Raw genomic sequence first — 21,333 nt, 5'->3', positions numbered from 1 at the left:
AGAGATAACTACTTCATTTACTCACATAAATTTAATATACGATTTATGCGTACACTTTAAGTATTTACTTCAAAAGTTCTCAATACGTAGGTAGAGCTAGTTAGTAATTTATAAAATATATATAGCGATTAAGCTACACTGAATATTCTGCGTTTCATCCACTATAGGATTCGTCAGGCTTATGCGCATAAGCCTGACGAATCCTATAGTGGATGAAACGTAGAATATTCAGTGTAGCTTAATCGCCATATATATTTTATAAATTACTATATATATATATATATATATATATATATATATATATATATATATATATATATATATATATCCGTGCGCGAAAAGTCTTTACCAAACTCATCTACAGAATTAAAATTAAAGTTCTATTTTCAATGCTTACAGAAGCAAATTTCTTTTACAGTTATCTAAGGTATATTTCTTTAATAGTTATCTAAGTAAAATTTCTTTAACAATTATCTAAGGCATATTTCTTTATTTGTTTTATAAGGCATATTTTTTAATAATTATCTAAGGAATATTTCTTTAATAGTTATCTAAGGCATATTTCTTTAATAACTATCTAAAGCATATTCCTTTAATAGTTTCCTAAGGCATATTTATTTAATAATTATCCAAGGAATATTTTTTTAAATAATTATCTAAGGCATATTTCTTTAATAGTTATCTAAGGCATATTTCTATAATAGTTATCTAAGGCATATTTCCTTAATAATAATAATCGAAGGCATATTTCTTTAATAATTATCTAAGGCATATTTCTTTAATAGTTATCTAAGGCATATTTCTATAATAGTTATCTAAGGCATATTTCCTTAATAATAATAATCGAAGGCATATTTCTTTAATAGTTATCTAAGGCATATTTCTTTAATAGTTATCTAAGGTATATTTCTTTAATAGTTATCTAAGGTATATTTCTTTAATAGTTATCTAAGGCATATTTCTTTAATAGTTATCTAAGGCATATTTCTTTAATAATTATCTAAGGCATGTTTCTTTAATAGTTATCTAAGGCATATTTCTTTAATAATTATCTAAGGCATATTTCTTTAATAATTATCTAAGGCATATTTCTTTAATAGTTATCTAAGGCATATTTCTTTAATAGTTATCTAAGGCATATTTCTTTAATAATTATCTAAGGCATATTTCTTTAATAGTTATCTAAGGCATATTTCTTTAATAATTATCTAAGGCATATTTCTTTAATAATTATCTAAGGCATATTTCTTTAATAATTATCTAAGGCATATTTCTTTAATAGTTATCTAAGGCATATTTCTTTAATAATTATCTAAGGCATATGTATTTAATAGTTATCTAAGGCATATTTCTTTAATAATTATCTAAGGTATATTTCTTTAATAATTATCTAAGGCATATGTTTTAAATAATTATCTAAGGCATATTTCTTTAATAATTATCTAAGGTATATTTCTTTAATAGTTATCTAAGGCATATTTCTTTAATAATTATCTAAGGCATATGTATTTAATAATTATCTAAGGTATATTTCTTTAATAATTATCTAAGGCATATTTATTTAATAATTATCTAAGGCATATGTTTTAAATAATTATCTAAGGCATATTTCTTTAATAATTATCTAAGGCATATTTCTTTAATAATTATCTAAGGCATATGTTTTAAATACTTATCTAAGGCATATTTCTTTAATAATTATCTAAGGCATATTTCTTTAATAATTATCTAAGGCATATTTCTTTAATAATTATCTAAGGCATATTTCTTTAATAATTATCTAAGGCATATGTTTTAAATAATTATCTAAGGCATATTTCTTTAATAATTATCTAAGGCATATTTCTTTAATAGTTATCTAAATGAGTTCATTTTATTTATATAGAGATAACTACTTCATTTACTCACATAAATTTAATATACGATTTATGCGTACACTTTAAGTATTTACTTCAAAAGTTCTCAATACGTAGGTAGAGCTAGTTAGTAATTTATAAAATATATATAGCGATTAAGCTACACTGAATATTCTGCGTTTCATCCACTATAGGATTCGTCAGGCTTATGCGCATAAGCCTGACGAATCCTATAGTGGATGAAACGTAGAATATTCAGTGTAGCTTAATCGCCATATATATTTTATAAATAACTATATATATATATATATATATATATATATATATATATATATATATATATATATCCGTGCGCGAAAAGTCTTTACCAAACTCATCTACAGAATTAAAATTAAAGTTCTATTTTCAATGCTTACAGAAGCAAATTTCTTTTACAGTTATCTAAGGTATATTTCTTTAATAGTTATCTAAGTAAAATTTCTTTAACAATTATCTAAGGCATATTTCTTTATTTGTTTTATAAGGCATATTTTTTAATAATTATCTAAGGAATATTTCTTTAATAGTTATCTAAGGCATATTTCTTTAATAACTATCTAAAGCATATTCCTTTAATAGTTTCCTAAGGCATATTTATTTAATAATTATCCAAGGAATATTTTTTTAAATAATTATCTAAGGCATATTTCTTTAATAGTTATCTAAGGCATATTTCTATAACAGTTATCTAAGGCATATTTCCTTAATAATAATAATCGAAGGCATATTTCTTTAATAATTATCTAAGGCATATTTCTTTAATAGTTATCTAAGGCATATTTCTATAATAGTTATCTAAGGCATATTTCCTTAATAATAATAATCGAAGGCATATTTCTTTAATAGTTATCTAAGGCATATTTCTTTAATAATTATCTAAGGCATATTTCTTTAATAATTATCTAAGGTATATTTCTTTAATAGTTATCTAAGGCATATTTCTTTAATAATTATCTAAGGCATATGTATTTAATAGTTATCTAAGGCATATTTCTTTAATAATTATCTAAGGTATATTTCTTTAATAATTATCTAAGGCATATGTTTTAAATAATTATCTAAGGCATATTTCTTTAATAGTTAACTAAGGCATATTTCTTTAATAATTATCTAAGGCATATGTATTTAATAGTTATCTAAGGCATATTTCTTTAATAATTATCTAAGGTATATTTCTTTAATAATTATCTAAGGCATATGTTTTAAATAATTATCTAAGGCATATTTCTTTAATAATTATCTAAGGTATATTTCTTTAATAGTTATCTAAGGCATATTTCTTTAATAATTATCTAAGGCATATGTATTTAATAGTTATCTAAGGCATATTTATTTAATAATTATCTAAGGTATATTTCTTTAATAATTATCTAAGGCATATGTTTTAAATAATTATCTAAGGCATATTTCTTTAATAATTATCTAAGGCATATTTCTTTAATAATTATCTAAGGTATATTTCTTTAATAGTTATCTAAGGCATATTTCTTTAATAATTATCTAAGGCATATGTATTTAATAGTTATCTAAGGCATATTTATTTAATAATTATCTAAGGTATATTTCTTTAATAATTATCTAAGGCATATGTTTTAAATAATTATCTAAGGCATATTTCTTTAATAATTATCTAAGGCATATGTTTTAAATACTTATCTAAGGCATATTTCTTTAATAATTATCTAAGGCATATGTTTTAAATAATTATCTAAGGCATATGTATTTAATAGTTATCTTAGGCATATTTCTTTAATAATTATCTAAGGCATATTTCTTTAATAATTATCTAAGGCATATTTCTTTAATAATTATCTAAGGCATATTTCTTTAATAATTATCTAAGGCATATTTCTTTAATAATTATCTAAGGCATATTTCTTTAATAGTTATCTAAGGCATATGTTTTAAATAATTATCTAAGGAATATTTCTTTAATAGTTATCTAAGGCATATTTCTTTAATAATTATCTAAGGTATATTTCTTTAATAGTTATCTAAGGCATATTTCTTTAATAATTATCTAAGGCATATGCATTTAATAGTTATCTAAGGCATATTTCTTTAATAATTATCTAAGGTATATTTCTTTAATAATTATCTAAGGCATATGTTTTAAATAATTATCTAAGGCATATTTCTTTAATAATTATATAAGGCATATGTTTTAAATAATTATCTAAGGCATATTTCTTTAATAATTATCTAAGGCATATTTCTTTAATAATTATCTAAGGCATATGTTTTAAATAATTATCTAAGGCATATTTCTTTAATAATTATCTAAGGCATATGTTTTAAATAATTATCTAAGGCATATTTCTTTAATAGTTATCTAAGGCATATTTCTTTAATAATTATCTAAGGCATATGTTTTAAATAATTATCAAAGGCATATTTCTTTAATAATTATCTAAGGCATATGTTTTAAATACTTATCTAAGGCATATTTCTTTAATAATTATCTAAGGCATATGTTTTAAATAATTATCTAAGGCATATTTCTTTAATAATTATCTAAGGCATATTTCTTTAATAATTATCTAAGGCATATGTTTTAAATAATTATCTAAGGCATATTTCTTTAATAGTTATCTAAGGCATATTTCTTTAATAGTTATCTAAGGCATATTTCTTTAATAGTTATCTAAGGCATATTTCTTTAATAGTTATCTAAGGCATATTTCTTTAATAGTTATCTAAGGCATATTTCTTTAATAGTTATCTAAGGCATATTTCTTTAATAGTTATCTAAGGCATATTTCTTTAATAGTTATCTAAGGCATATTTCTTTAATAATTATCTAAGGTATATTTCTTTTATAATTATCTAAGGCATATTTCTTTAATAGTTATCTAAGGCATATTTCTTTAATAATTATCTAAGGCATATTTTTTAAATAATTATCTAAGGTATATTTCTTTAATAGTTATCTAAGGCATATTTCTTTAATAGTTATCTAAGGCATATTTCTTTAATAATTATCTAAGGCATATTTCTTTAATAATTATCTAAGGCATATTTTTTTTAATAATTATCTAAGGCATATGTATTTAATAATTATCTAAGGCATATTTCTTTAATAATTATCTAAGGCATATTTCTTTAATAATTATCTAAGGCATATTTCTTTAATAGTTATCTAAGGCATATGTTTTAAATAATTATCTAAGGCATATTTCTTTAATAGTTATCTAAGGCATATTTCTTTAATAGTTATCTAAGGCATATTTCTTTAATAATTATCTAAGGCATATTTCTTTAATAGTTATCTAAGGCATATTTCTTTAATAATTATCTAAGGCATATTTCTTTAATAATTATCTAAGGCATATTTTTTTAATAATTATCTAAGGCATATGTATTTAATAGTTATCTAAGGCATATTTCTTTAATAATTATCTAAGGTACATTTCTTTAATAGTTATCTAAGGCATATTTCTTTAATAATTATCTAAGGCATATGTATTTAATAGTTATCTAAGGCATATTTCTTTAATAGTTATCTAAGGCATATTTCTTTAATAATTATCTAATCATATTTTTTAAATAATTATCTAAGGTATATTTCTTTAATAATTATCTAAGGCATATTTCTTTAATAGTTATCTAAGGCATATTTTTTTAATAGTTATCTAAGGCATATTTCTTTCATAATTATCTAAGGCATATGTATTTAATAGTTATCTAAGGCATATTTCTTTAATAATTATCTAAGGTATGTTTCTTTAATAGTTATCTAAGGCATATGTATTTAATAGTTATCTAAGGCATATTTCTTTAATAATTATCTAAGGCATATTTTTTTAATAGTTATCTAAGGCATATTTCTTTAATAATTATCTAAGGCATATGTATTTAATAGTTATCTAAGGCATATTTCTTTAATAATTATCTAAGGTATATTTCTTTAATAATTATCTAAGGCATATTTCTTTAATAATTATCTAAGGCATATGTTTTAAATAATTATCTAAGGCATATCTCTTTAATAATTATCTAAGGTATATTTCTTTAATAGTTATCTAAGGCATATTTCTTTAATAATTATCTAAGGCATATTTCTTTAATAATTATATAAGGCATATTTCTTTAATAATTATCTTAGGCGTATGTCTTTAATTGTTATCTAAGGCATATTTCTGTAATAATTATCTAAGGCATATGTATTTAATAGTTATCTAAGGCATATTTCTTTAATAGTTATCTAAGGCATATTTCTTTAATAATTATCTAAGGTATATTTCTTTAATAATTATCTAAGGAATATTTCTTTAATAATTATCTAAGGTACATTTCTTTAATAGTTATCTAAGGCATATTTCTTTAATAATTATCTAAGGCATATGTATTTAATAGTTATCTAAGGCATATTTCTTTAATAATTATCTAAGGTATATTTCTTTAATAGTTATCTAAGGCATATTTCTTTAATAGTTATCTAAGGCATATTTCTTTAATAATTATCTTAGGCGTATGTCTTTAATAGTTATCTAAGGCATATTTCTTTAATAATTATCTAAGGCATATTTATTAACCAGTTATCTAAGGCATATGTTTTAAATAATTATCCGAGGCATATCTCATTAATAATTATCTAAGGCATATTTCTTTAATAGTTATCTAAGGCATATTTCTTTTATAATTATCTAAGGCATATTTCTTTAATAATTATCCAAGGCATATTTCATTAATAGTTATCTAAGGCATGTTTCATTAATAATTATCTAAGGCATATTTCTTTAATAATTATCTAAGGCATATTTCTTTAATAATTATCTAAGGTATATTTCTTTAATAATTATCTAAGGCATATTTCTTTAATAATTATCTAAGGCATATTTCTTTAATAATTATCTAAGGTATATTTCTTTAATAATCATCTAAGGCATATTTCTTCAATCACTTTTGAAATCATTACTCAAATCATTGGATAATAATCGATAGAGAATTGGCTCAATAATAATAAATAAGAAATCATCATGAATTAATGTATAATATTAATACATAATTTTCTGACTGGGCAAAACCGGATAGCCTGCGAGTATATTTATGAAAGTAAACTTGTCTGTACTTCTGCGAAACTTCTCCGAAGTAATTTTTTTATTAGACTTTTTCTTTTATTAGACTTTTGATATATATATATATATATATATATATATATATATATATATATATATATATATATATATATATATATATATATATATATATATATATACTGTGTGTGCAAAATCAAGTCTTCAAGACGAGGTGTTGATGGCAACAAAAAATGTATTTCATTTTACGTAACAATTGTTTCAATGTCCAATTGTAACGTAAAATGAAATACAATTTTTTTTGCCATCAGCTCCTTGTCTTGAGGTCTTGATTTTGCACACAAAGTATGTTAATGCTGAATTATGAAATGTGATAATTTTGTAGCTTAATCCTTTAGTCAACCTTTTTTGGCTTAAAATATATGGGTATATGAAAATTTACTGAATTACACGAACTCAGTATATTACATATAAGTCTCTCTCTCTCTCTCTCTCTCTCTCTCTCTCTCTATATATATATATATATATATATATATATATATATATATACGTTTTATTTTTTATTACCGTATCTTTCTGTTAAGTTACATTATCGTTTCGGCTTTTAAAACGCATATTTGCTCTACAACAGTATTGAGCACTTTCTTCAGTTTTTATTAATTACCATCTCCACTATATATATATATATATATATATATATATATATATATATATATATATATATATATATATATAAATTCAATAGAGACTTTACTCTGTAATAATGAATACGAAATCTCCATGAATTAAAATACTAGCTGGACATGTGGAAATTCCACGGCGGACTTATATGTAAGATATTGATGCTGGCATTCTGTAGATGTTATACGTATAAAGGAAACGCTCAGATATTATTGTAGCCACTTTGATAAAACTGCAGAAGTATTTATCTAAGCTAGCAGGGACGCCCAGCGAAGCCTGGTTGTAAAGTACGCTTAAATATATTTTAATTCTTCCAGATTAAAAAAATATTATTATAGAGTTAATGTTCTATCGATTTTTATATATTATAAAGTTGCGTTCCCCCCCATCCATTTTTTTTATTCATATGACTTGTGTGCATCAGCTTGAACCGAAACCAAAACTTACACACACACACACACACACACACACACACACACACACACACATATACATATATATATATATATATATATATATATATATATATATATATATATATATATATAACTTGAATTCCTTCAGATATAATCGAAACCGAAACCAAAAATTATGAAGAATTCTTGAAAAAAATATTTATTAAAAATTACTGGGATGCCATCAGCTATAATCGAAACCTAAACTAAAACTTATGAAGAATTCTTGGCAAAATGATTTATTACAAGAAATGGAAGTCGATAACAATTAAACTCGGATGGAAGCGTGACACAGAAAATAAATGAAACACACGCTATACTATTAACATGTAGATGTTAAGTGTATTTTACGACCGGTCGCATGCCCTCTGTTAGTTTATAAATATTTTATTCAGACAAATATAACATTCAATTTACGCATATGTTGTGTGTGAATGCTGCAAAAAACTTTCTATACAATTTACGGATTAATGAAACCTTTCCATTGAATGAAATAGTCGACATTTCGATTGTTAATAGTGAAAAACAATTTACAAGAATATAATTTCGTAAAGAAGTTAACCCCACTCGCCCTTCATTGTGAGCAGCAAAGTATGGAGACCTTCAAAATGCAGAATAACGCTAGTCTATTTGCAGCTGACAGAACAGTAAGAAAATTTAAATGAATAATAACGCGCCTGTGGTATTTGTAAGGAACCTTCATAGGAGCCGTGCGGACGGAGATATCTAAAAGCTGTGCTTGGCTTCACGTGTGCGATTAAAATAGGGCTTCTTCTAATCAACATAGATTTTTGGTTTTTTACGAACACGCACCAAATTCGTGAGCATATCCCAGTGATTAATGTGTCGCTACTAACGTTGAGCGGGTGTACATTTGGTTTCGTTGGATCCAGACGGGATTATATTGTGTGTGTGTGTTTTTTTTTCAGGTAAGGGTTCTGAGATAAACGTTTGCAGTGTTAATTTAAATAAGATGAATTTCCGAATTAGTTTAGCACATTAGATCTTTTGATGAATTGTATTTTGAATGTTTAACAGCTGAAATAGAGTAATATACAAATTACAATTTTTTAGGTATGATTCCAATTTTTACCAGTAATGTTTCTTGGAGTCTAAGTGACGACAAATTACCTATAAGTTTTCAATACTCTTAGTTTCATACCTGTGCTATTACAATCAGCTTAGTGTACTCGCACCAACAGTTACCAATGAGCTTTTGAATGGTGAGGAGTGTAAGAAAATTGAAAGACCAGGGAGATAAGGCAGCACCAAAGAAGGAAAAATAACATACGCTTTCTGACAAATAAATGATAATGGCGGAAATGATGAAATAATGAGATTGAAAGGAGAGTGATTCTGGGAAGAATATCCACCGCTATCTATCAGCGATATAGAAAGGATAACGACTGATGTGAAAACTTCGAGTGACGTCTACAACTATTAATTTTTATTTTTACTAAAAAGCTATTCATATATAAATAATTACTAGTGTAACATGAGGTGGTGTTCCATGGAGTTTCCTCAGTTTTACTTTTGTATTATTTTGCCAACAATTGCAAACAGCCGTTTACCATTGAATTCTTGCTGATACCATTTCGTTTCATCTGAAACTGAGTGACAATAAGTATCCGCTGGTTTCCATTATTTTCCATGATTTTTATGCTGTTCTGAATAGTGCAATTCTTTTCTATTCTCTCTGCTCCTTCGTGAACATTTCTTAACACCAACTACTGTACTTGAGGAAGGGAGGTAGATTATGTAAATTTTCTAATCACTTCTTATGGTTTCATGTAATTCCATTTTTATCTTGTGGTTACACACTGTTATTCTGCGTATCTGGATTTAAACGCTTTATTTTTGTATTTCAGTGTTTCATGTTTCTATTTGCATTAAACCATTTCATGAATTATGTTTAGATTTTAATTTAATTAAATTTAATGTTAAATGCCAATGAAATTTTCCTCAAACAACACAACTGTTCATTGCTATCTTTAAATTAGAAGCATTATTTACCTGTAGATATGGGTGTCTCATGAATTGTTTGAAGGATGCCGGAATTAACCAAGGGAAGCAATTCGGATAATTTTGGAGATCGTTTAATCGCCAAATCTTGAACTGATGCTGCAACTTGTTTTTGAAGTTGTGGCACAATAAATACTTCCTGAAACTAAACTTGATGCACTGATCGGTTTCTTTAATATCAAAATCGAAATTTCTTTTTTCTTAAATTTTAGTGAACACATTCAGATCGTAAGAGAATGTTTCGAGTCGCTTTGATTCGTTTTTAAATTCATAAAACATGCGTTCTTCAAATGCTCTTTCGGCGTTCGTTAACATATTTTAAATACTAGTTACAGAAAATTATATTTTAAATACTAGTTACGGAAAATCATATTTTAAATACTAGTTACAGAAAATCATATTTAAATACTAGTTACAGAAAATCATATTTTAAATACTAGTTACAGAAAATCATATTTTAAATACTAGTTACAGAAAATCCATTGTATCAAAGCATGCACACACACAGTATATATAATATACATATATATTATATAGTATATATATACTATATAGTATATATACTATATAGTATATATATACTATATAGTATGTATATATGCTATATAGTATATATGTATATACTATATAGTATATATATATACATATATATCAAATAAATTACAAATGTCTATATTCCAAATTTCAAGATGTTGACTATTTCACCGTTTGTTCCTTCATGTAAGCTGACATACACAATCCTAGACAGCACCTGTTTCGTAGCGCAAAATCATTTATGTAATTATTGTGTCAATTATTGAATTTATTTCACGTTTAACTCATCATCAGAAAAAGATCTTACAAATTATAAAAGAAAAGCCATTGCACTATACATATCGAAAAGAATATTCGGATTATGAATTATTATATTATGAGCATATATTTAATAGCAAGAATAATAGCAAACATAAAAAATAATTTTGAAGAAAACTATAATAGTATTTCACAAAATAATATCGGCGCAAACATAAAAAATAATTTGCCGGAGAAATGTTTTCAAATTATCGACAAAAAATTTTCCAAAAGGAACTAATTTGGAAAAAAATATAAATCGAAGTATGGTTAATTTGTCTTTTTTTACTTATTTAGTGAAAACTATAATATGTTCTAACAATGCAAAAATAGACAACGAGATTGATGAATGGTGTTTCTTACAACATGCAAACATTAAAGTGGAATCACTTTGCAGTCATCGGAATATTGACAAATGTCCGTTAGGAAGTAAATGTCTTATTTCTAATATAGTAATAGAACCAGAACATACATTGGAGTCACAGTTGTTATTTTAAAGAAAGATTTCATAACCATATATCACTTTTAAATTACCAGCAATAAATAATAAGAAACAATATCATTACCAAAATTGATGATGAAATTAAGAATTAATAACACCGAACACAAATTGAAGTGGCCTATACTAGGAAACACTAGTAAATATTCACCAAATAAGGCTGGTTGATGCAACCTTTGCACCTTAGAATCATGTATAATAATATCTAAAGAAAGTCTTTTAAACAAACGACAGGAAGTGATACAAAATTGTTTACATATATTTCAGTATATCCTGTCTCGACTAAAACCTGATTAGATGCAATGGGATATATATATATGTAAAAAATAAACATTGTTAAATTTATTACCCACTTAGCAGCAGCCGCATAGCGTAATAGTGATATGCATTGACTATCATTTGATCGGTCAGGTTTCGATCCTGGCTTGAGACAGTCGCCTGTCTAGCCGCACTGATAAGTTGTGAAACAGAGAAACAGTACTGCATGTTGATGACTATATATATATATATATATATATATATATATATATATATATATATATATATATAAAATTCAATTAATTTTCTTGGATTTATATTTTTGGATTTTACCGTCATTGGATAATTTACCTTTCACCAGACTATCCATTCACGTGTAATCATCTTTTTCTTCACCATATTCCCTCTGCTTCACTTTTTGTTAGCAAGAAAGATCTTTGACTTACTTGCAGTTTCATCAAATACTTTTGTATGCAAAATCCGATACCGCATTTTGCTAATTCCTACCCTCTGATGAGAAGGAAAGTATTTCTTCGAAACTCCGCGGATTAAGGACTATTCACTTATCAAGTGTTTCCTTTTCAGATTAAATGTTTTTAACTCTTTTTCAAAGTGTTTTTAACATGTTTTATTAGCTGTTTGCTCATATATATATATATATATATATATATATATATATATATATATGTATATATATATGTATATATATATGTATATATATATATATATTTCATGAGGTGAGCACGCATATTTCTATCTCTCCGTGAATAAGGGGGAGGCACCCCTTCTCTCAACACTAGTTAAGGTAGGTTAGTTAGTTTTTAGACACTATTGTCTAGTTTTAATTGTAAAAATTAAATATAATTTGTATATTATATTGTAATATATATTTTTGTAAAATAGTTAAGATTATAGTATATATATATTGCAATTGTGTCGCGTGTCGGTTTTTTGTGTCTGACATAAATGTCTTAAGGAAGAAGACAAAGGAAGAAAATTCCAGCCACCGAGTGATCTTGAGAAAATGAAGGAGTCACACACTTACATCCAATATCTCAGTATGGTTTTCCTCTTGATACTCAGGCCCTAATGACTGACCCATCTTTACATCGTCATGTGACCGTTTCTAAGACATTTAGTTTAACACGTGTGTCGTTCGTGTTATACTGTAACATGCAGAAGTTCAAGTGCAACTCATCTTTCTTTATAATATCTTGTTTTGTTTTTTGTTTTTCAAGAGATGAGATAAAAACTTAATACACTTGGTTTTTATCTGTTCAGATACTTTCTTATGCTAGAAGGATGATTAAAGTTGATCAGATTCTTTCTTCAAGTTCACCAGGATCAGGAAAGGACCTTAACACGCTTCGGCACTTATGCAGAACACGAAATGCGCTGGAACAACGGTGTTACGTAGAAATCCATTCTTTACTGTTCTGTATCTTCACCGTTAATAAACTAACGCACCGCAAAAATTGGATCCAATTTGAAAAATCAATTCCCCAAAAATGTACGATATAACGGGCCAACTTACCAGAGTATAGCTGCTCGGGGGGGGGGGGTGACAATGCTCTTCTAATTTCCAAAACGAACGATTGCTTTCTAGCTATGCTAACAGATGGCAGTTCTTTTATTTCTATTTTATGGCGGCTTCAAATAACCAAAAGTTTTAGACCAATCAGAAAAAAGGTTAATTATTCTAGTATTTTTTAATTCTTTAAAGTTTATTATCATTTATATATAGATACATTTTTATTTTGAGTTTATATTTAGTAAAAATATCAGAAATACGACACCCCAGTCCCTTCAACTTATGTCCCCGACGTACTTCAAAGTGACACGGTGGCTTGTTTGGGGTGAAAATTGAAAATAATAGTAGAATGAAGTGGTAATTAAAAGTCAGAATAATCTAAATGAATAAACCGAGTGTAAGAATAGCAATTAAAACCTTAGTTATAAAAAATATATCCATGGAATAGTTTAGAACATGGAATATATTTTGCATTATTTAGAATTTAATTAAAATCTAACTATTGGTCGTTTTGCAATATTTAGATATGTTAAACATTAGTTGAAAATATTAAAATTTCAAATTATAAATAAAATAAAATATTGAGTAAGATAAAATATTATGTTATAATGACAATATAATTATTCTCAATAAAAGCATCATTAGAATTACATCTTAAAAAAACAAATCATTACTATTATTCATATAGTTAATAAAAAATATGATGAGTGTATTTTTCAAATAAATGCAAATGGGATGTGATTTATTCAAGTGAAGTGAGATGCACTAACCAATTACACTAGTTTGGAAATAATTATTAAATTTGATTGAGAATATTTGTACATAATAATTATTAAATTTGATTGAGAATATTTGTACATAATAATTATTGAATTTGATTGAGAATATTTGTACATAATAATTATTAAAGTTGATTGAGAATATTTGTACATAATAATTATTAAATTTGATTGAGAATATTTGTACATAATAATTATTAAATTTGATTGAGAGTATTTGTACATAATAATTATTAGGGTAAAACTTTCAAAATAATTAACTTAAAATAAAATATAGTAGTAATCAATTAATAAAATAAAATAACATATTTAACAAATAATGTTAAAAAATACAATAGTTGACTACTGTCAGTTATTATATTTTTAACCGTATTTGTTCAATACTTTATTTTATTTTATTAATTAAAGATATATGCATACGTCAATTCCTATTCATATCTAATCTATTATTTACTTTCTCAATATGTGCGCTTTTATCAACCTGCAAAATAAACGAATTTGACCCAAAAGAATTGACGAAGTAATAGCTGAACTTAAAAAGTAACACAAAAGACTCGATTCACGCAAATGCTTAGTGTACCTTGCACATCATGTTAAGTAATGAAAGCACGTAAGGCAGGATGAATTTAATATTTATGATATAGCTTATACACTAGCGCATTACGCTTATGCCTTCATCACCGATGTTAATTTCACATTTTGTAAATACTATATAGCAAATATCTTTACTTCATATGGCTTCTTATTAATAGCGTTAATAAATAACGGATCCTACTTCTTCATCTGACAGAAATCGAACACCGTACACCGATTTCACACTATTAACCATAGCAGTTAATCCGCGGAAAATGTAAGAATACAAAAACTCTTCTGTACAATCTCTGCGTACAGTTTCCTACTGCAGCATACCTATATATTTATGCTACAATGAAATGTTTGGCTAGACCAATTGTCTCCAAAACGGTCGATATCTAGTCCTTGGGGTCAAATGGGAAAATCCACGGGATGATAAATGCCCTGAGTTCAAAAAGGTTTAATAAACGCCAAGGAATCAATTAAACTTTTCGGCCAAGAAACTGATATGAGTATAAGTCAAGAAATGAAAATTCATTAAATGATAAAATAAAATTGCTAATCTCACATTCCAGCGAATCATCGAGTAACATATATAAAAAACCGCACACCAATTAAATATATATATATATATATATATATATATATATATATATATATATATATATATATATATATATATATATATATATATATATATATATATATATATATATATAAGGGGGTGGTCACCAACAATGTGTATTTTTTAACATTATTTTATTATTCCGTGTCTTGGTTTTTCATTGATAATTATGTGTAGATCATTGTAATAATGTTTTTAAATTATTGAAATCGTTTTTTTTTTCATTGAGAATTATGTTTAGATCATTGTAATAATGTTTTTAAGTCATTGAAATCGTTTTTAACGCGTTTCAGACGTTCTGTGAAGCGTCCTCTTCAGAAATTATTTTAAAAATGTGTTGGAAATGTAACAATAGCATTTTCGTAGTTCATTTGAAATGTTTCCAAGAGGTGGAAACGTGTAAGTGTCTACTATTCATTGGAATGTTCAATTTTTATTACTGTTTTATTGAGCTGTGATCACTCCTGTGTTGTGTTTCTCTCTCTCACTCTCTCTTTCTGCTTGTGTTTTTCCTTTTCCTTTAGGATAGGATGTGTGTGTGTTTTTTTTTCTTTTATTGGCTTGAAGAATGTGTGCACTGTTTTATAATATTATGAAGTTATTTGTTTCCCTAGGAAGGTAACTGTGATCCAAGGTCGTTACTAATGTGTATGCGTGAGGAGGGGGGGACCAGCTCTTCTGAAATAAGGGTAGGGGTGCTTTCATTCTATTTTGATATTTATTTTTTGGATTCTTAGATTTTAGTATTTTGATTTTTCGTTTCAGTCTTAGACTGCTCGGGTATTCTTTATATTATGTTTAATTAAGAGGGGTGTATTTAAAAATATGTATAGGGGATTTTTTTAATGTTTCTATTTATTTATTATTCATGTGGGTATGGCATGACCCATTATTGGTTCCTAGTGTAGGGAAGATCTCGTTCCCCAGAGGGGAGGGGCCAATTGGAGGGGTATAGGTATGGGAGGGGGGATGATAGAAGGATGATAGTTGTCTACGTCATGAGAGATTTCTCCTCCACTGACTGAAGGGGGAGCGAGGTGTCTGAACAGACATTATACTATGGTTCTAGGTGTTTCCTAGTGTTGTTGATTTCGAAGTTAAGTAGGGTTGGTATTGTTTAGTGTGTTGTATTAGAGATAGGGGTGTTATGTCTGTTTGTGGTTGTATGCGCGCGTGTGTTTTAATGTGTCGGTTCTGATTTATGTGTGGGTGTGTATATGTATATGGATGTGCATGCGACTGTGCCTTGCATTTCATGATTTTGTGTGTTGATATTAGGCTCTGTTCAGTTAAGGAGTGAATCTTGTTATGAAGTTTTTTTTCCTGTGTAAGTAAATAAATATACTTGTCTGTTTGGAAGATTGACATTATTTTGAAGCTGTTTCCACTGCATGTGTGTACGTGTTTTGAAACATAGAGGTGTCTCTTATCTGCAATTTTGATGTTGCTCTTATGTAAGGCCACTCTATTGCTGAAATTTTTGGTGGCGCCTATGTAGGATTTGTTGCATGCTGCGCATCTTAGTGCATATACTACATTTCTGGAGGTGCAATTTAGATCCTTTTTTATTTTGAATGTTTGTGTTGGGTTTTTGAATGTGTATGTGTTTCCTTCTATTATCATGTCACATACTCCACATCGCGGTTTGTTGCATTTTGTAACCCCTTTTGTAGTGTGTGGAACGAGTTTTGAGGAAGTTAGGATGTGTTTTAAGTTTTTGGGTTGGCGTTTGTTTTTTATTATTTTTGTTGTTTTAAGTATATATGTATAGGTGTATATGTGATCGTTTAGTGTGTGATTATATTCGAATGTACATACAGTAGGTGCAATAAGTATCCGATACAAAGCAAAGAGTTGATTTATTTTTATTACCCGAAAACAAAAACAATAACAAAGTTCTATTTTAATGTATTTTTGTATGATAAATACAAATCTCATATATAATTACGTATTCACTAGGTAATTACATAAATGTCATATCTAAGGTTCAAAAAGTATTCAACACACACAAAAAGTAGTATTAGTTTTTAGTAATATGGCCTTTACTCGTCATAACAGCTTCCAAACGTTTGGGATAATTCCTTACAAGATTGTTACAAATGTTAACTGGACTTTTATCCCACCCTTCTCGGAAAATTCGTTTAAATTTTGTCAGATTCCTCAGATCTCTTTTTTCTATCATCAACTTTAACTCTCGCCACAGATTTTACATTGGGTTGAGATGAGAGAATTGAATTGGCCATCCTACTGCATTTATTACCTTCTCCCGAAACCATGCGGTAGTTGTCTTAGCCGTGTACTTGGGATCGTTGTCCTACTGGAATATCCAAGCAAAAGTCAAGATGAAATCCTCTGCAGACCTCGAAAGATTGTATTCTTTTGGACAAACGCTGAGTTCTGTCTTCAGACCTGACTTACATTATTTCGACCAAATAACTCAATTTTCGTTCTGTCTGACCACAATATTTTATCCCCAAAACTTGAAGGTTTCTCCAAATCTTCTCTGGCAAATTTCAGACGATTCTTGATATGAATCGGCTTTAACAAAAGAGTTTTTCTTGGTTTCCACGATTGGAATCCTTTCTTTCGAAGCACTGTCCTAATTTTATTCTTGTATATACGTGTCCCAGATGCTTCTAATGTTTTCTGGAGTTCAGAACGAGTTATTCGTGGACCTTTTTTCACTTCACGGACCAAAAGTCGAGCCATACGGTAAGCAATTTTGGAAGGACGCCCTGAACGTGGCAGATTTGAAGTGCACTGGTGGAACTTCCATCTACAAATCGTGTCACCGACGGTCGAAATTGAGATATTCAACATTGTTGAAAATTTTCTATACCCTGAAACATCGATGTGTAGCTGAACGATTAATTTTCTTGTCTTTTCCGACAATTCTCTAGTTTTAGACATTGTATGAACAGTGCGACTAAATTGACCAAAATAAATAATACGCCGTCAAGACTCCCCCCAAAAAAATTTCTGTCTTTTTCTCTCTTACTTTCCCTCTCTGTACTGCTCTAACCAAATGTGCCGACCTGTGAATTATCTCCAGAAAAAAAACTCGAATAAACCTAGAACCCCATCTTCCAATGTAGACCCCTACTACCAGGTCTCCTTCTCCAACATCAGGGGTCTACGTTCCAACCTTCCAGAGGTTGAACCCCAATTAAAGGAGAAAACCGAACATATTATTTCTAAGCGAAACTGGAATAGGGCCGACCACTTCCCTAGATGAGTTCATAATTAACGGATACTCTAATTTAACTTCTAAATCTGACCCCCAAGATCGCCATGGGCATGGAATATGTGCCTACATTAAAGATGGCTTCCCGTGTGGCAGGGATATCTCTAGAGAAGATCCTAACTTACCTTATATGTGCTTCCGGGTTGCACTTGCTAACACCACTGCATTTATATTTGCCCTCTATCGGCCCCACAACATCGGAAATACTATCTTTAAGAGCATATCTGAGAAAATAGACCACATCCTGTCTGCACATCCCTCGGCTAACATTCACATCTGTGGTGACTTCAACGTCCATAACGTGGAATGGCTGACCCATTCAAATAAAACAGACGATGAGGGGAGGTTTTGTCATGATTTTGTCATTGCTTATGACCTCACTCAGATTGTTCGCGTTGGCTTGGGGTTTTTCTGTTAATACTCGGGTACAGACAACAGTTTGTATTCGTTTACTAAGAGATCAGTTCATGTTACCATCGTATAATTTAGGACGCTGAAACCGAACATGATATAAAGAAAGCTGCGACGGATTTTTATCGTCGCAATATGTAAATAATGTTAATCTAAATAATGCAACGGTATTTGAAATAGATGTAAACATTACCAGGAGAAGCTGCACTAATTGATTTGGAAGCAGAACGTTATGACAATAAAATATACGTTTGCCTTCGAAACATAAAGCGCAAATAGTAGGCACTCTTAATACTTCACGGAGAAAAGGGGTGTCTTATTCTAACAAAATGTTCCATTATCATTACACCAGTGGGACTAAGATATGTAATTTCTCCAAATACACATCAGAAAAACACGTACCTGTAGTGATATCATCTCTCGGGTGGTTGTTAATTGTAGTTGTAAATTGTAACGCACAAACTTGACCTTCCATCTTTGAATTTGATCACTTTTCTGATCAAAAATGAAAGCTACTGATCTGTGGTCGGTAAGTAATGTTAAATGATGCCATGTTAAGTAGTATTTTTTAAGATTTATTTGAAAGCTTTCTAAGCTTTTTGTAGGGTGCAAAGTTATTGGTTTGTATGAGAGGACCCACTTTTCAGAATACTTAGGAATTAATTTGAAATATGCCCAATTCACGACCATTATTATTAATAATATTACAAGGAAAGAGAACTGCTTTACATGGTAAAAGTGCCTTTTCGAAGCTTTCTTTAATTTTACACTGATATATAATACAGCCTATATATATATATATATATATATATATATATATATATATATATATATATATATATATATATATATATATATACTAGTATTTCATCCCGGGTGTTTGGAGGTATATGTTAAGCAAAAAAAAAAAAAAGTGGTAGTAGGAAGGCAGGCTCGAACCCGTACTGCGAAGGAGGAAAACAATGGGGGAAAACGTGACCTCTTTGCTGTTACGACCATCGGCAAACCGGAACTGACGTGGGTTTCAATTAAGGCAGGACAATCGAAAAGAGGGGATGACTTTCGACAATATCGGCGAAAAAAAAACAACCCCTCCCTGTGGAAAAGTGCCGAGTTGAAGGTGAAGTTAATGTTTTTAGCAAATTTTTCAGTATTTTTCGTCTGAAGGATCGAGCTTAAAAACGATACTGATCTTGTGAAAATCCGTTGCCACTGTCGAAAGTTTTAGGCAGACATACATACATACATTTATATATTGTTAGCTCACATTTTCGACCAAAACAAATGAAAAAGCTTGCCCTATCTCTGAATACCCTTTATGTAAAATTTCAAATGTTTAGACCAGAAATTGTCTGAGTAATTTGGTAGAGACCGCAGCGGGCAATTTTTTAAAACCATTGACTCCTATTATGACCCCTTAACATTTATTGTTTTGGGCTCAAATCAAGTTATTAAGTTAGATCCATATCCAAGAAACCCATATCTAAAATTTCAAGTGTTTAGACCCAAAATTGTTGGAGGAGTTTGGTAGAGTTCTCAAAGGTCAAATCGTTGAATATTGAAATTTCTGGCCGAAAACTGATTACAAATATTTTCCCAAATCTCAATACCCTGTATATCAAATTTCGAGTCAATAGACCGAAAATTGACAGAGATAGAGGTAGGGAAATGTACACAAACAGACAGACGGACAGACAGACAGACAGACATGCATTTTCACTTATATATATATATTCCTATAAATTCGTTTTTCTTTTGTGTGTATTGACATTCATATTAAAAACCCTCTTTTCTATTAGTATTTATTTGGTTTCACACCAAAGCAAAAGGTGACACGAGGTCGTTTTTAAAGTGGGATTAAACCAGCTCCTCGAAAAAAAGGGAAAAGGGGCGCTCTGGTTGGATCCAAAAACAGTAATTGTCCCAATATAGAGAGTTTCCCCTCCACTGACTGGAACAAATTACCTTAAGTGCAGCATCTGTAGAACAGATGGTATTTATTTGCTCCCCCACCGAGCAAATTAGGCACAAGGCCGATTTTTAATGTGATGAGTGAAGGGGAAATGGGGACCAACTCCCCGGGGAGTAGGGGAGCTGGATAGTGACAATTGGTATGAAGGGTTGCCCCAACATTGACCAAGGTCTTATCTGTGGGGTCGCCCCCACATAGGGTCTTTGCTTGCAGTACTGCCAGAACAGATACTACACTTTGAGATATTAAATCTTTTATTCATGTTAAAAAATACAGTCAAAATCAACGATGAACAAAAAAATAGGCACATGACCAACTCAAAAGGGGGGAATTTTGGGGGTCGTTGGTCATCCTTGTCACTCCAGGACTAAACAAAGTAAAAAGTTTCTCCCAGCTAGTATCTTCTTTCACCATAATACCGCATTCACCCTTTCATATTGGGGGACGTCCTACTTAACTCCCAATTTTTAAAACATTTTTTATTGACGTGTAAAACAAAAAAGATAACAATAAAATGGTGC

At 28.6% G+C, this 21,333-nt stretch overlaps 1 protein-coding gene across 1 annotated transcript; it reads right to left on the bottom strand.

The window, feature by feature from the left end:
• Window positions 1-17,588: 17,588 nt before the first annotated feature.
• LOC145286461 (uncharacterized) lies at window positions 17,589-18,005 on the bottom strand. The gene has a single exon (XM_080135370.1). It carries the CDS (start codon window positions 18,003-18,005, stop codon window positions 17,589-17,591), a length of 417 nt encoding a protein of 138 aa, XP_079991496.1.
• Between the last annotated feature and the right edge of the window lie 3,328 nt (window positions 18,006-21,333).

This window comes from Euprymna scolopes, chromosome 10 (assembly GCF_053919585.1).
Source record: "Euprymna scolopes isolate OS-2025 chromosome 10, ASM5391958v1, whole genome shotgun sequence".
Lineage (NCBI taxonomy): Eukaryota > Metazoa > Mollusca > Cephalopoda > Sepiida > Sepiolidae > Euprymna > Euprymna scolopes.
Note: the sequence above shows the minus strand (reverse complement) of the source record. Positions and strands in the feature narration are given on the sequence as shown.

Coding starts and splice junctions, on each gene's coding strand:
- LOC145286461 (XM_080135370.1), bottom strand. CDS start 18,005: ATGTTGAATATCTCAATTTCGACCGTCGGTGACACGATTTGTAGATGG.